The sequence below is a fragment of the Somniosus microcephalus genome, chromosome 2 (assembly GCF_052327205.1).
Source record: "Somniosus microcephalus isolate GS21.2 chromosome 2, FLI_Smic_1.0, whole genome shotgun sequence".
Lineage (NCBI taxonomy): Eukaryota > Metazoa > Chordata > Chondrichthyes > Squaliformes > Somniosidae > Somniosus > Somniosus microcephalus.
Genome location: NC_140988.1, coordinates 361,783,072 through 361,799,815, shown reverse-complemented (window position 1 = coordinate 361,799,815; position 16,744 = coordinate 361,783,072). Strand labels below are relative to the sequence as shown.

Sequence of the window (16,744 nt, the reverse complement as noted above, 5' to 3'; positions counted from 1 at the left end):
AATACATAAAGGGGTAAATACATAAAGGGGTAAATTAATAAAGGGGTGAATACATAAAGGGGTGAATACATAAAGGGGTGAATAAATAAAGGGGTAAATACATAAAGGGGTAAATAAATAAAGGGATGAATACATAAAGGGGTGAATACATAAAGGGGTAAATACATGGAGGGGTTATTACATAAAGGGGTAAATATGTAAAGGGGTAAATACATGGAGGGGTAAATACATAAAGGGGTAAATACATAATGGGGTCAATACATGGAGGGGTGCATACATAAATGTGTAAATACATAAATGTGTAAATACATAAAGGGGTCAATACATAAAGGGGTAAATACATAAAGGGGTAAATACATAAGGGGGTAAATACATGGAGGGGTAAATACATAATGCGGTAAATACATAAAAGGGTAAATACATGGAGGGATAAATACATAATGGGGTAAATAGACGGAGGGGTAAATACATAAATGGGTCAAGACATGGAGGGGTAAATACATAAAGGGGTCAATACATAAAGGGGTCAATACATAAAGGGGTGAATACATGAAGCGGTAAATATATAAAGGGTTGAATACATAAAGGGGTAAATAAATAAAGGGGTAAATGCATAAAGCGGTAAATACATAAAGGGGTAAATACATAAAGGTGTCAATACATAAAGGGGTGAATACATAAAGGGTAAATATATAAAGGGGTGAATACATAAAGGGGTAAATAAACGAAGGGGTAAATACATAAAGGGGTAAATACATAAAGGGGTCAATACATAAAGGGGTAAATAAATAAAGGGGTGAATACATAAAGGGGTAAATACATAAAGGGGTAAATACATAAAGGGGTAAATACATAAAGGGGTAAATATATAAAGGGGTAAATATATAAAGGTGTGAATACATAAAGGGGTAAATACATAAAGGGGTAAATACATAAAGGGGTAAATAAATAAAGGGGTAAATACATAAAGGGGTCAGTACATAAAGGGGTAAATACATAAAGGGGTAAATAAATAAAGGGGTGAATACATAAAGGTGTAAATACATAAAGGGGTAAATACATAAAGGGGTAAATAAATAAAGGGGTAAATACATAAAGGGGTCAGTACATAAAGGGGTAAATACATAAAGGGGTAAATAAATAAAGGGGTGAATACATAAAGGTGTAAATACATAAAGGGGTAAATAAATAAAGGGGTAAATACATAAAGGTGTGAATACATAAAGGGGTAAATACATAAAGGGGTAAATATATAAAGGTGTGAATACATAAAGGGGTAAATATATGGATGAGTACATACATAAAGCGGTAGATACATGGCAGGGTAAATGCCATTCAGAGTTATCTTTTCTGCTTCATAGAGAAACATTAAAGGAAAAATATAAATTTATCTAATCTGTGATATCATCATAATTATAATCATGTCTGATATAAGCAGAGCTGATTTTTTTGCGGGGGCAGCGGGTGTAGGGGGGGGGTTTGCTATGACGTGGTATATCCTGATTAGAGCAGCGGGTGTGTGGGGGGGGGTTTGCTATGACGTGGTATATCCTGATTAGAGCAGCGGGTGTGGGGGGGGGGGGTTGCTATGACGTGGTATATCCTGATTAGAGCAGCGGGTGTGGGGGGGGGCGGTTTGCTATGACGTGGTATATCCTGATTAGAGCAGCGGGTGTGGGGGGGGGGGTTTGCTATGACGTGGTATATCCTGATTAGAGCAGCGGGTGTGGGGGGGGGGCGGTTGTTATGACGTGGTATATCCTGATTAGAGCAGCGGGTGTGTGGGGGGGGGTTTGCTATGATGTGGTATATCCTGATTAGAGCAGCGGGTGTGTGGGGGGGGGTTTGCTATGATGTGGTATATCCTGATTAGAGCAGCGGGTGTGGGGGGGGGTTTTGCTATGACGTGGTATATCCTGATTAGAGCAGCGGGTGTGGGGGGGGGGTGGTTTGCTATGACGTGTTATATCCTGATTAGAGCAGCGGGTGTGGGGGGGGGGGGTGGTTTGCTATGACGTGGTATATCCTGATTAGAGCAGCGGGTGTGGGGGGGGGGGTTGCTATGACGTGGTATATCCTGATTAGAGCAGCGGGTGTGTGGGGGGGGGGTTTGCTATGACGTGGTATATCCTGATTAGAGCAGCGGGTGTGGGGGGCGGGGTTTGCTATGACGTGGTATATCCTGATTAGAGCAGCGGGTGTTGGGGGGGGGGTTGCTATGACGTGGTATATCCTGATTAGAGCAGCGGGTGTGGGGGGGGGGGTTTGCTATGACGTGGTATATCCTGATTAGAGCAGCGGGTGTGGGGGGGGGGGTTTGCTATGACGTGGTATATCCTGATTAGAGCAGCGGGTGTGGGGGGGGGGGTTTGCTATGACGTGGTATATCCTGATTAGAGCAGCGGGTGTCGGGGGGGGGTTTGCTATGACGTGGTATATCCTGATTAGAGCAGCGGGTGTGGGGGGGGGGTTTGCTATGACGTGGTATATCCTGATTAGAGCAGCGGGTGTGGGGGGGGGGGTTGCTATGACGTGGTATATCCTGATTAGAGCAGCGGGTGTGGGGGGGGGGTTTGCTATGACGTGGTATATCCTGATTAGAGCAGCGGGTGTGGGGGGGGGGGTTTGCTATGACGTGGTATATCCTGATTAGAGCAGTGGGTGTGGTGGGGGGGGGTTTGCTATGACGTGGTATATCCTGATTAGAGCAGCGGGTGTGGGGGGGGTTTGCTATGACGTGGTATATCCTGATTAGAGCAGCGGGTGTGCGGGGGGGGCGGTTTGCTATGACGTGGTATATCCTGATTAGAGCAGCGGGTGTGGGGGGGGTTTGCTATGACGTGGTATATCCTGATTAGAGCAGCGGGTGTGGGGGGGGGGGGTTTGGTATGACGTGGTATATCCTGATTAGAGCAGCGGGTGTCGGGGGGGGGTGGTTTGCTATGACGTGGTATATCCTGATTAGAGAACACATTGCCGCTAGCAGTTGTCACACTGGTCATTTCCAGAAGCAGATTACACCAGCTGATTGGGTGGTTCGCCCGATACAGCAGAAGGTGTTTTATGGTTCCCATAATGCATCTATGGGGGGCACCCACACCCACCGGACTCTAGTACCCGGTTGCATGTCAATCCAGAATTTAGAGGTGGATCTCCAGACTCTACTTGCTGGGGCTGTCCAGGGCAGAGCTTGAACATCAGAACATAAGAATTAAAAGCAGGAGTAGGCCATACGACCCCTTGAGCCTGCTCCGTCATTCAATAAGATCACGGCTGATCTTTGACCTCAACTCCACTTTCATACTCGATTCCCATATCCCTTGATTTCAAAAATCTATCGATCTCAGCCTTGAATATGCTCAAGGGGCTGGATTTTCAGTGAGGAGTCGGGTAGGAGGCGGGACTACAACTTTCGGAGTTGTAGTCCCGCCTCCATCGAGTTCTAGCCCCAACCCACGCGATTTTGACTTGATTGACCTTGTTGAGCCCATCCAGCCGACTCAGCAGGCCAATTAAGGGCCACCCGGCAACAGGTGACATCACAGATTGATATTTCATCTGTCAAGACCTTTTGACAGATGAAATATCAGCGTTTCACAGCTGTTTGAAGCTGTCAAACACTGACAATCTGTACACGAAGTTAATTCTTTCCTCTCAGGATGATTTAGAGATCTCCCCGGAACAGAAAGCTGAATGCTGCAATTTTTGACAGCTCACAGCCATTCTGCTTTCTGTGCCGGTGAGATGAGGGACTCCCGAGACCTGAAGGAAGGAAGGCTGTAAAGGTAAGTACATGTAAGTAAAACTTCTTTAAACACTTTACACACACCAAACACACTTACCTCTGCACTCATGCACCCATCACTCACCTGAACACCGGACATCTCGACCCCTCCAACCCCTTCATCCCGACGGCCCGCCTCGCTAACTTGGCGTGGTTTGGAGCCGTCGGGAATCCCACACTTCAACATTAAAAATAGGGATTAGGCTAAAAACTGCCTGTTAACTAGCTGTTAACTGCCAGTTAATTGGCACTAATCCCCTTCCCGCCTCGGGGAGGCGGGTCCCAGTGTAGGTCGGGTACCCGCCTCCTTTGAAACTGGCATGGAGGCGGGTTGGAGGCGGGATGGGTTCGGGACCCCCGATTTCGGGATTTTAACCCCCCACATGCCTCCAATCCCGCCTCAACGGCCCAATGAAAATCCTGCCCAAGGTCCCAGCATTCACAGCCCTCTGGGGCAGAGAATTCCAAAGATTCACAAGCCTCTGAGTGAAGAAATTCCTCCTCATCTCAGTCTTAATGGCCGACCCCTTATCCTGAGACTGTGCCCCTTAGTTCTAGACACTCCAGCCAGGGGAAACAACCTCTCAGCATTTACCCTGTCAATCCCCCTCAGAATCTTGTATGTTTCAATGAGATCACCTCTCATTCTTCTAAACTCCAGAGAGTTTAGGCTCATTCTACACAATCTCTCATCATAGGGCAGCCCTCTCATCCCAGGAATCAATCTAATGAACCTTGGGCTAGATTTTCAGTATAGACAGTTTTGGGGCGCTAACCTTAGCGCCCGCCCGAAGTTAGCGCCCGCCCCAAAGTAGCGCCCCGTTGCCGGAAATTCAGTGGCTTCGCCCTAAGAGGTTGGTGGAGCGCTAAAAGAGGCGTTCCACTACTATCTTTAGGCGCTAAGCCGGCGGTGCAGAGCGCAGCGCCCGAGCTCGGGCGCAGCGCACGGCAGACACTCTGGTGCCAGTGAGCTCTTAAAGGGGAAGGGTGCATGTGTTTTTTTAGGAGGAGGAGGAGGAGGAGGAGGAGGAGGAGGAGGAGGAGGCCGGAAACATAAATACACCGTTCACAACAACACACTGGATCCTTCCACACAACACATGCAGACTGCCGTTTATAGTGCAGGAGGAGTGCCCTTTAATTTGCGCTCCCCAGGGTGTGTTGCGTTCCATTTTACAAACGCTCTGGACGCCAGCCGCACAATGGGGCGGTCCGACTGAAGTTTGGAATCGGGGCGGCCAAAGGGCGTTGCACGAGGATGTGACGTCATTTTCTGCGCGCGCATCCGGGCGGCCGCTAAACTTTGCGCCGGCGCTAACGGCCAACTTAATTTGGGGCGGGGCGCAAACTGCGCTGCGCCCGGGCGCTACACGAATAGCGCCCAAAAATCACTTCTCTTAAGGCGCTAACTGCTGGCGCAAGCAACTGAAAATCTAGCCCCTTACACCTAGTGACTCAAGAGGCTGGAATACCAACCACTAATCCAAAGGCTAATGACAGGGTTAAATTAAATGGATAGGTAGGCACCTGGACTATTGAGATGAAATACTGCACCTGAGTGAATAGATACTATTAACTGATATCTTTCCTTCTCTCTGCTGTTGCATTTTGCTCTCTGTCTCTGTCTTTATCTGTGTTTCTGTTTCCTTTTTCTGCATGTTTAGGTGGTGAAGTCGTGTCGGGAATGCTTGAAAAAGCAGGAGCCTGTTCTGGCTGACACAAACCTTTATTTGCTAAAGTTTCTCAGCCTTGCTTCCGAAGTGCTTTCCTACCTGCAGTATTTTGAGGAGGCGGCAGGATATGCCAGGAAGATGGTGGAGGGATATCAGTAAGTGTCAACAATTAGATATTACAAACTGCATTACACGCACTAAAGGACGTTTTTGTCGATCAGAAGGTCCACACCAGTAACGTGGTAACATTGGGCGACAGGCTTACCATTTTTCCGCCCATTATAATTTCTTCCTGTTTTCAGTGTCAGCTGTGGCTCAGTGGGCTGCACTCTCTCCTCTGAGTCAGAAGGTTGTGGGTTCAAGTCCCGCTCCAGAGGCTCGAGCTAATAATCCAGGCTGACTCTCCGGCGCAGTATCGAGGAAGTGCAGCACTGTCGGAGGTGCCGTCTTTCAGATGAGACGTTAAACCAAGGCCCCATCCGCCCTCTCAGGTGGACGTAGTGAAAGATCCCATGCCGTTATTTTGCAGAAGAGCAGGGGAGTTCTCCCCGGTGTCCTGGCCAACATTTATTCCTCAACCAGCATCATTAAAACAGATTATCTGGTCATTCTCTCATTGCTGTTTGTGGGACCTTGCTGAGCGCAAAATGGCTGCCGCATTTCCTACATTACAACAGTGACTACACTTCATAAGTACTTCATTGGTTGTAAAGTGTTTTGGGATGTCCTGAGGTCATGAAAGGTGCTATAGAAATGGAGGGGGAATTTAATCTACATATAGACTGGGCAAACCAAATTTGCAGTAATAGTGTGGAGGACGAGTTCATGGAATGTACATAAGATAGTTTTCTAGATCAGTATGTTGAGGAACCAACTAGGGAACAAGCTATTTTAGATCTAGTATCATGCAATGAGAAAGGGTTCATTAATAACCTTGTAGTAAAGGGGCCCTTAGGGAAGAATGACCATAATATGATAGAATTTTATATTAAGTTTGAAAGTGATTTAGTTAAATCCGAAACTAAGGTCTTAAATCTAAACAAAGCAAACTACGTAGGTATGAGAGGCGAGTTGGCTAAGGTAGATTGGGAAACTACAGTAAAAGGTATGACGGTAGACAAGCAATAGCTAGCATTTTAAGAATGAATACATAATTTACAACAAATATACATTCCTTTAAAGCACAAAAACCCCACAGGAAAAGTGGTGCAACCGTGGCTAACAAGAGAAGTTAAAGATAGTATTAGACCAAAGGAAGGGCGTGCAATGAAGGTTCACCAGACTGATTCCTGGGATTGGGGGATTGTCCTATGAGGAGAGATTGAGTAGACTAGGCCTATATTCTCTAGAGTTTAGAAGAACGAGAGGTGATCTCATTGAAACATACAAAATTCTTACAGGGCTTGACAGGGTAGATGCAGGGAGGATGTTTCCCCTGGCTGGGGAGTCTAAAACCAGGGGTCACAGTCTCAGAATAAGGGGTCGGCCATTTAGGACTGAGATGAGGAGAAATCTCTTCACTCAGAGGGTGGTGAATCTTTGGAATTCTCTACCCCAGAGGGCTGTGGAGGCTCAGTCATTGAGTATATTCAAGTCAGAGATCGATAGATTTTTGGATGTTATGGGAATCAAGGGATATGGGGATAGTGCGGGAAGGTGGAGATGAGGTAGAAGATCAGCCATGATCTTATTGAATGGCGGAGCAGGCTCGAGGGGCCGAGTGGCCTACTCCTGCTCCTATTTCTTATGTTCTTATGTCCTTAAGTTCTTTCTTCCTTCCCTCTCCTGGAGTCACTCATTTGCTGGAGCACCCGTTTCACAGGTGCTGACTGCCCTCGGGTAACTTGGCCAAATGACCATTTGTCACACATGAGGCTAGACAATGAAAGTCAATCGGCTATTTGCCCATGTTTGGACATCAAGGCCTAGCCCAACCCCGCCCTCACCCAATATCACACACACTCGCCTTTCCCAGCAAGGATCACTGAGTAACATTCGGGCTGGGAACTCGGGCAGATTTTTTTGTACCTCCCTCCTTAGCTCAGTGGCATTGAAGCTAACTCATAAGCTGCAAGCCTGGGTGCAAGCTGCTGCTAATGGGCTCCCTGATGATCTGAATCAGAAAGCATTTGGAAGAGGAAGGCTTGATCGATGAGCGCATCATGTGGCACTATCATGTTCAATTCTGGGCACCACACTTTAGGAAGGGTGTCAAGGCCTTGGAGAGGGTGCAGAAAAGATTTACTGGAACGGTACCAAGGGTGAGGAACTTCAGTTAAGTGGAGAGACAGGAGAAGCTGGGATTGTTCTCTTTCGAACACAGAAAGTTAAGAAGAGATTGGACACAGGTGTTCAAAATCATGAATAGTTTTAATAGAGTAAATAAGGAGAAACTGTTCCCAGTGGCAGAATCATCGGTAACCAGAGAGGAAGATTTAAGGTGACGGGCAAAAGAATCAGAGGCGACGTGAGGAAACATTTTTTACGCAGCGAGTTGTTGTGACCTGGAACGTGCTGCCTGAAAGGGCGGTGGAAGCAAATTCAATAGTAACCTTCAAAAGGGAATTGGATAAATACTTGAAAAGGAAATATTTGCAGGGCTATGGGGAAAGAGCGGGGGAGAGGGACTAATTGGATCGCTCTTTCAACAGCCAGCACAGGCACGATGGGCCGAATGGCCTTCTTCTATCATTCTATGATTCAACGAACTAGTGCTCTGATTGCAGCCTGCTTGAGCCCAGTTAACTCAGTGCAAACCAAGTAGCGAATCCAGGGTTTCCCTGCTCAGTTTGACTCAGTACCACGTGGTGCATTTACTTATCAAGCCCTTCCTCTTATAATTGCTTTCTGATTCAGTGCATCAATTGTGCTGTCAATTGTTGGTTAAGTGCAATAATTACAGGCTTGGTATGAGAGTCCTGGGTCATCGTTCTGGATTAATGGCCCTTGATTAAGTTTGTATCACATAGCAATGGTTTTTAATAAATCATTTTAACTGTTAATAGGAAACTCTACCATCACAACAATGCCCAGCTGGGTATGTCTCTGATGAGGGCTGGTGTGACACACTGGCATGCTGGGCTCATAGAAGCAGGTCATGCCATGATTTGCCAAGCCAATGGGATTCTCCTGGTGACGCATGGTCCCACCCATCCAATCACCAAGGATCTTGAGGTTAGTCCTAAATGTAGCATTGTAATTGGAGCTCAAGGTTTGTAACGTGACAATGTTGGCATCTTGCGTTCTACACATTCCTGTTTAGTGGTGCCTGAGAGCCTCAGGGTTGAGATTGTCAAACCGCCAGCCTTCTCTGGTTGAATCAGGCGGTACAAAACCCTCGGCTTTTTGTTTGAGTCTGAGCCAACCTTTCTACACGGCATCCGGTCCATCACCAATACTCGTATGGGTCACCTGCTTGCCATTCGGATGGAGCGATCGGATTCTGCGAGCCGGAACCTATTTACATTAAAACCTGCGCATTTTCCGTCGGTGATACTGATCAGTTTGTGCTGGAAATCCAGATCTGAGGAGACCCATTTTGGGAAAGGGGATTGGTAATCTTAAAATGCCCTGCAGGGCAGCTGCCAAACTGACGTCGTCACTTTGAGTGCTGCTCAGCGGCTTAAAGTGCCGGTTAACTGTGTTAAAATCTGTACAGCACGTGAAGGAGGTTTTTCAGCCCATTCTGTCAGTGCTGTCTCTTTGCTGGAGCACAGCGCCATTCAGCAGCTGAGTAACAGAGGAGGAACTCTCATTGATCGGTAAATGAACTGTTAGAGCCGAGGCTGCCACCAGCACACAGAAGAGCACAAGATTCATACTTGCTTCATTCAAACTTGCCACGAGTTCCACTCTTGCTCCATTCGCCAACTTGCCGTCCTTTAGGCAGAATGTTGAACCAGGGCCATGTTCTGTAGTTCTGATGCGCATTAAAGATTCTATGGTGCAATCTGAAGACAAGCAGGGAGTTCTCCTGGTAACCTGGCCAAAGTTTGTCCCTCAACCAACACCACAAAACAGATTAATTAGTTGTTTATCAGCTGGCTGTGCATAAGATGGTTGCTGTGTTTGTTTACATAACGCTTGACAGCACTTCCAAGTAACTAATAGGAGCTGAAGTGATTTGGGCCATTTTTGAGAAACGTGATAAGGTGCTATTTCAAGCATGAATGTAAAGTATGACAATCTGCTGTAACCAAAGACAAATCGCAGTATTAATGTAAGATGTGCTTCAAGTACAACTAGTTGAGAAGGTGTCTGTACGTCAATTCCTAACCACTGCATGTGATTAATAACTCCAATGTTCTTGCTCATTATTGTTAATGTGAATCTACTCACAATGTTTAACTAGAAGAGTGCGGTCAGTGAGAAAATTCCCCACAAGATTTTTATGATTCAGTTTCAACAGATCACATAGGATTACATAGGATATACGGCACAGAAACAGGCCATTCGGCCCAACCAGTCCGTGCCGGCGTTTATGCTCCACTCGAGCCTCCTCCCGTCTTTCCTCATCTAAGTCTATCAGCGTAACCCTCTATCCCCTTTTCCCTCATATGATTGTCCAGCCTCCCCTTAAATGCATCTATACTATTCGCTTCAACCACTCCCTGTGGTAGCGAGTTCCACATTCTCACCACTCTCTGGGTAAAGAAGTTTCTTCTGAATTCCCTATTGGATTTCTTGATGACTATCTTATATTGATGGCCTCTAGTTTTGCTCTTCCCCACAAGTGAAAACATTCTCTCTGTATCCACTCTATCAAAACCTTTCATAATTTTAAAGACCTCCATTAGGTCACCCCTCAGCCTTTTTTCAAGAGAAAAGAGACCCAGCCTGTTCATCCTTTCCTGATATGTATACCCTCGCATTTCTGGTATCATCCTTGTAAATCTTCTCTGCACCCTCTCCAGTGCCTCTATATCCTTTTTATAATATGGCGACCAGAAATGTACGCAGTACTCCAAGTGTGGTCTAACCAAGGTTCAATACAGGTTTAGCATAACATCCCTACTTTTCAGTTCTATCCCTCTAGAAATAAATCCTAGTGCTTGGTTTGCTTTTTTTGTGGCCTTGCTAACCTGCGTCACTACTTTTAGTGATTTGTGTATTTGTACTCCGAGATCCCTTTGTTCCTCTGCCCCACCTAGACTCACACCCTCCATGTAATAAGTGACCTCCCTATTCTTCATACCAAAATTTAATACCTCACATTTATCACAGCAATGATATCAGTCACACTGATTAATAATTAACTCCCACAACCCATTATAAATCGGACTTTGCCATTTCAAACAATTGCCACCATTTAAGTCAAACACAGGCGTGATTTCCAACTTATACGTCTTCACTGTTGCTATATCAGAATATTATCCACTGTCTTTCACCTTTACCAAATACATGAAACAAGGGGAGAGGATGATTTTTATCTTTTGGCTTCTAGTTAGCCCTGCTTTAAGAGCTGCCTGAATCCCCAGTGCTAATAACTCGCAATTTTCGTGTCTAACCTTATTTGCGCAATGATTCACAATTCCCGCACAAACCGCACTGGTTCTAGTGATAACAAGCACTGGTAGGAGACAAAAATCGTCCTCAAGTCAAATTTAAAGGGATGGAGGCAATTAAAGGGGAGTGTAGCAAGGAGGAGGGCAAAATTTAGAAAGATCCTAGAGATCATTAAAAAGCATCTCAACCCGTCAGAAACCTTTGCCAAGGCTGAAGGTGCAAGGGATTAAGAAGTGGCAGGCCAGACCAAAGGGAAGGGGATCCTGTAGGTGCAGGCATGAGTTTGTGGACAAGCGATGATGCAGCCTCGCACTTGGCCTACTCTTCAATGGCTGCTGAAGTTGAGGTGGCGCTGCACCAGATGTTTACAGGGACGATTTTCCTCTGTGCCACTCAATGGCACCACCCCATAGGTCACCACTGCAGCATGCCAGCAAGAAGGTGCAGCCAAGTTCCAGGCCACAGTTGACCATTAACTGTCCCACACAGCTCCCGTGCTGCATGGTCACCACTGGTGCCCATGCAGCAGTTGGCAGAGCTCGGCGTCTTCCTCTCTGCTGGTACAGACTCTGAGATGGCAGGTTACCGCAGTCATTCTCAGGTGGGTTTTGCCAGGACCTGCAGCATTGGCTGGTGGCACCTGGGCAGGTGTGGCCATAACAGGCAGCACTGGTTCTTGATCACCCTGCCATGCCTTCTATCATACAACACCTTATAAACAACAACAATTTGCATTTATACAGCACCTTTAATGTAGTAAAACATCCCAAGGTGATTCACAGGAGCGTTATTAAACAAAAATTGACACCGAGCCACATAAGGAGATATTAGGACAGGTGACCAAAAGCTTGATCAAAGAGGTAGGTTTTAAGGATTGTCTTAAAGGAGGAGAGCACGGTGGAGAGGCCGAGAGGTTTAGACAGTGAATTCCAGAGCTTAGGGCCTAGGCAGCTGAAGGCACGGCCGCCAATGGTGGAGCGATTAAAATCAGGGATGCTGAAGAGACTAGAATTGGAGGGATTGGGAGGCTTCTGAAGAACCTTGCAGCATAAGGGTTAGACATGTCATTGTGTGGTCACTGAGGGTCAGCTGGTGCTGCCATGATTGGGTAGAGGAGCCGCCAGCAGCAACGCCCACCAAGCTTTGCTACCTCTCTCTGCAGATGTTGAGCATGCAGGCGCGGGCAGGGAGGGTAGCCTGATTCCCCTTTAACTCTGGACACATTATCCCAAAGAATTCCTGGTGGCAAAACTCTCTGGTGCCAGCAAACAACTATAAGAAGGGGTTTCAAAAGGACCTGACACACTTAATCCTGAAAGTATGTGGGCCTCTTAAATATCCACCAGCATGCAGATCTGCCTGAGGCCTTGTCCCCTGACAGGTTCAACTGGTTTGCAGGAGACTCGACGTCCACCCAAGATAGTTCAGTGTCCTTCCACGTACAGGAAACTCTTTTTTATCTGGCACCAACGGGACCGGCGTGGTGCCGGTTTATCAAAAAGTCCGGATTACAGAGAGGTATAGTAAAAGGTACGAGAGCTCCGTACACAGCAACAAATCCAGGCATCCCTGTTGCTTAGCAACAGGTGCAGGAACCCCGGCTACAAGATCCAGGCATCCCTGTTGCTTAGCAACAGGTGCAGGAACACTGGTTACACAGCCACAGATCCAGGAACGGCCACTAATATGAAGTAAAACTTACCTGAACCTACACCTGAATTTTGCCAGTTAACAGAGATTTCCGGTTATTTAGGTGCCGGTAAATCGAGAGTTTCCTGTAATATGGAAATGAAGGCCCCCATCTGCTTCCAGTGTCAGATGCCCGCCCCAGTCCCAACTCAAATATTGAGTGCGCTGTAACTGTGCGAGAAACCAACTGAGTGAATTCACACTGGGTTTTTGTTTATCTTCCATCTCACTGGCCCGCGCCCCCCCCCCCCCCTCAAATTAGGCAGTAAACATAGAAACATAGAAGATAGGAGCAGGAGTAGGCCATTCGGCCCCTCAAGCCCGCTCCGCCATTTAATGAGATCATGGCTCATTACCCAAATTCAGTACCCTGTCCCTGCTTTCTCCCCATATCCCTTGATCCCTTTAGCCTTAAGAAATATATCTAACACCTTCTTGAATATATTTAATGAATTGGCCTCAACTGCCCTGTGTGGCAGAGAATTCCACAAGTTCACCACTCTCTGGGTGAAGAAATTCCTCCTCATCTCAGTCCTAAATGGCTTACCCCTTATCTTTAGACTGTGACCCCTGGTTCTGGACTCCCCCGCCATCGGGAACATCCTTCCTGCATCTAGTCTGTCTAGTCCTGTTAGAATTTTATAAGTTTCAATGAGATCCCCTCTCATTCTTCTAAACTCTAGCGAATATAAGCCTAATCGACCCAATCTCTCCTCATACGTCATTCCTGCCATCCCAGTAGCGATAGAAAAATCGGCACCAAAATGTCCTTAACTAAATGCTATAGTCAAAGATCATAGCAGTTGAAAAATCACATAGAGGAGCCCCGTGCCCTGATGGTTTAATACGCCAGCTGACGTGGCAGCGAAGGTCCCAGTTTCAATCCCTGGTCTGGGCTGAGTTTACTGAGTGGCTTCAATGGTCCTCAGCATTCCTGGGGTATGGAGAGGAAACAAGAATCATGACCTTCCAGCAAACCCTTGCTGGAAGGTGCATCTGTATGATGAGGACAATATTCTAGATCAGCTGTGATGCACTCTTATGGATGAAAAGCCCAGCAAACCTCACTGTTTAGCTCAGACATGCGGAATGCCCATTTGGGAGAGGTGGGTGGAGTGGCCAATCACCGGGGCGGCCTCCACAAATGCTCGCTTTCCGCCAGTAATCACTGGACCGAGGCACTGAGACCAACTGGAGCAGGCTCCCTGGCTATGATCAGCTGACTGTTAATCAAACCTGAGATCTTCTGCAATGTATATCTTAGTGCAACACTGGGTGCTGCCTTTAGCCACTGGGACTGCCTTTGCCCAACATTGGCGGTCGTGCCTTCAGCCACCTTGGCCCTAAGCTCTGGAAATCACTCCACAAACCTCTGTGCCTCCTTTAAGATGCTCCTTAAAACCTAGCTCTTTGACCAAAGACTTTGGGTCACCTGTCGTCATGGCTCCTTCTTTGACTCTGTGTCAATTTTTATCTGATTTATGCTCCTGTGAAGTGCCTTGGGAGATTTTATTACATTAAAATGCACTATACAAATGTTATTGTTGTTGCATCCTAAGAGGAGCTTCTGACCACATGTCCGCTCCATCACTGATTCCACCTACTTCCATTTCCACCTCTGTAAAATCGCCTGACTCCGCCCCTGCCTCAGCTCATCTGTTGATGAAACCCTCATCCATGCCTTTGTTACCTTTAGACTTGACGATTCCAACGCTGTCCTGGCCGACCGCCCATCTTCCACCCTCCATTAACTTGAGCTCATTCAAACTCTGCTGCCCGTATCCCAACGTGCTCCAAGTTTCATTCACCCATCACCCCTGTGCTCGCTGACCTACATTGGCTCCCGATCCAGCAAAGCCTCATTTTAAAAATTCTCATCCTGGTTTTCAAATCCCTCCATGGCCTCACCCCTCCCTATCTCTGTTATCTCCTCCCGCCCTAAAACCCTCCGAGATCTCTGCGCTCCTCCAATTCTGGCCTCCTGCGCATCCTCGATTTTAATCGTTCCACCATTGACGGCCGTGCCTTCGGCTGCCTAGGCCCTAAGCTCTGGAATTCCCCCCCTGAACCTCGCTGCCTCTCTCTCCTCCTTTAAGACGCTCCTTGAAACCTACCTCTTTGATCAAGGCTTTGGTCACCTGTCCTAATATCTCCTTATGTGGCTCGGTGTCAAACTGAGTCTGAATTACACTCCCGTGAAGCTCCTTGGGACGTTTTACTACAGTAAAGGCGATATCTAAATGCGAGTTGTTGTTGTAGCTTTTTGCCAGGTAGTTACTCTCTTATCTAAAGCAGCGTTGATGAATTGAATTGTGTCTGTCTCACAGACCATGCGGTGCCAGACAGAAATGGAGCTGCGAATGTTCAATGAAAATGAATTTATTTACTACCAGATGAGAGAGGCAGCGTTGAAGAATCAGAAGATGCACACGATGGCGGAACCAACTGGCGAGTACATCAAGGAGCTTTTCCACAGGCGGAAATAAAACTCTAGATGTTTGATCATTTGCTGCAGGAATTCTGAATTTATTAGTGCTGTTGAAGGTGGGCGGGGGGGGAAACTTGGACGCAAGTGAAGAGCATCCAGTTGTAATCAGAACCCGTTAGCTTGAGTCTTCACAAACAGTGATAAAAAAAGAATCGAGCAGCAGTTTTCCCTCACAATGGCATTTTGCGCAATCATGCATTTCCACATCACTCGGGTGCTTGTAAAGTAGCCACGTACTGTTTGTCAAACATACTTCTCACAAAGGTGGTGCCCCTTTTCAAAGGAACATTGCACATCCTACCAGCTTGTTGGGGTGGGGGTGGGGGTGTGTGGAGAACCAGGGGTCAACACTGATTTTACACCCCGCCCAATATAGCTCTCTGCTGACTTCAGTGGGGTGTAAAATCGGACGGGGTGTAATTAACCAGCACTGCGCCTGATTTGCTCAATCTCCCGATGGGTGGCTTGGGTTAAAATGACCCTCATAAGATCACGTATTCCTCTCTGCTATCATGGTGCTTAATGATCTGCATGAGCCGCTCTCCTTGCTTTTTCTTTCAGTGTGCTGCCAATCCAGACCCGCCCCCCCCGCTCCCTCTCCCCCCTCCCCCTCCCCCCCCCCGCTCCCTCTCCCCCCTTCCCCCCCCCAATCAGAGACCCAATACAGATGGAGGCCTAAGGTTTCCTTGCTTCCAACGGCTAGTTATGGGGCAGAGGAAAAGTCCTGGTTCGAGGTGTGGCACTTGCCTCCCTCCTTTAGATTGATAGCATGCTCTTGGTTGCAGGACTACTGTGTGGCTACCAATGGCACACCTTCAATCTAAAAGCACCAGCATTAGATCACAAGTTCTTCCTGTGCTGATGACTTATGGCTGGTTCATCTGCTGTATGCACACTTGGATTGTCCTATCTACCAATAGCATTTCAAAGAATCTTACAGCACTGAAGGAGGTCATTCGGCCCATCGTGCCTGTGCCGGCTCTTTGAAAGAGCTACCCAACCAGTCCCACTCCCCTACTGTTTCCCCACAGCCCTGCAATTTTAGTGTAAGCAATTCAGTTCAAATTGGTCTTCCGATTTCATTATTTCACACTGGACAGGCTTATGAAGAAGTATTTTAACAATGCTTTTCTGTTTCCTTGTGCTATAGGCTCCCCCACTCTACCAAATGTCTGAGCACACGTTATAATAGTTTTAAGTACTAAGCTACTGAAAGTGATGATTGTGTAATGTGGTTTATGCATATTAATCAAGTCAAATATGCTATGTTATGTACTTGATTGTTTCCTATATGCAAGGATCTTAAATAAAATCAATTTGGGGAGTCTCTTACTCTTTTCTCCGGCTCCACTGTCTAATTGAAATAACCAGATTTACTATTTGTATTTTTAAACATTAATATGACTATCAGTGCTGTCTCATATGTTGTGATTACTCCTTTCCACCCTCTTCCATTCTGATGGTACAGAGAAAGCTTTTTGGCTCATTTCTCTCTTCTAACTCATATCTCAATGCTCATGGTAAAGACGCTCTCTCCACTGCTCCATTCTGTTGACTAATATCAAGATTTATCCCTGCCTGGTTGGCCAGATCCTCTGATCATCC

General features: G+C 46.8%; 1 protein-coding gene across 2 annotated transcripts in view; it reads left to right on the top strand.

Moving 5' to 3' along the window:
* LOC147123730 (histone-lysine N-methyltransferase Smyd1-like) overlaps positions 1-16,477 on the top strand; it is a 110,799-nt gene extending 94,322 nt beyond the window's left edge. For both annotated transcript variants that reach the window (XM_085975552.1, XM_085975551.1), the window contains 3 exons: positions 5,449-5,612; positions 8,463-8,631; positions 14,979-16,477. In XM_085975552.1, coding sequence (XP_085831678.1) covers positions 5,449-5,612; positions 8,463-8,631; positions 14,979-15,137 — 492 coding nt within the window. In that variant the 3' untranslated portion in view covers positions 15,138-16,477. The remainder of the gene's footprint in view (positions 1-5,448; positions 5,613-8,462; positions 8,632-14,978) is intronic.
* The last annotated feature ends 267 nt before the right edge of the window (positions 16,478-16,744 follow it).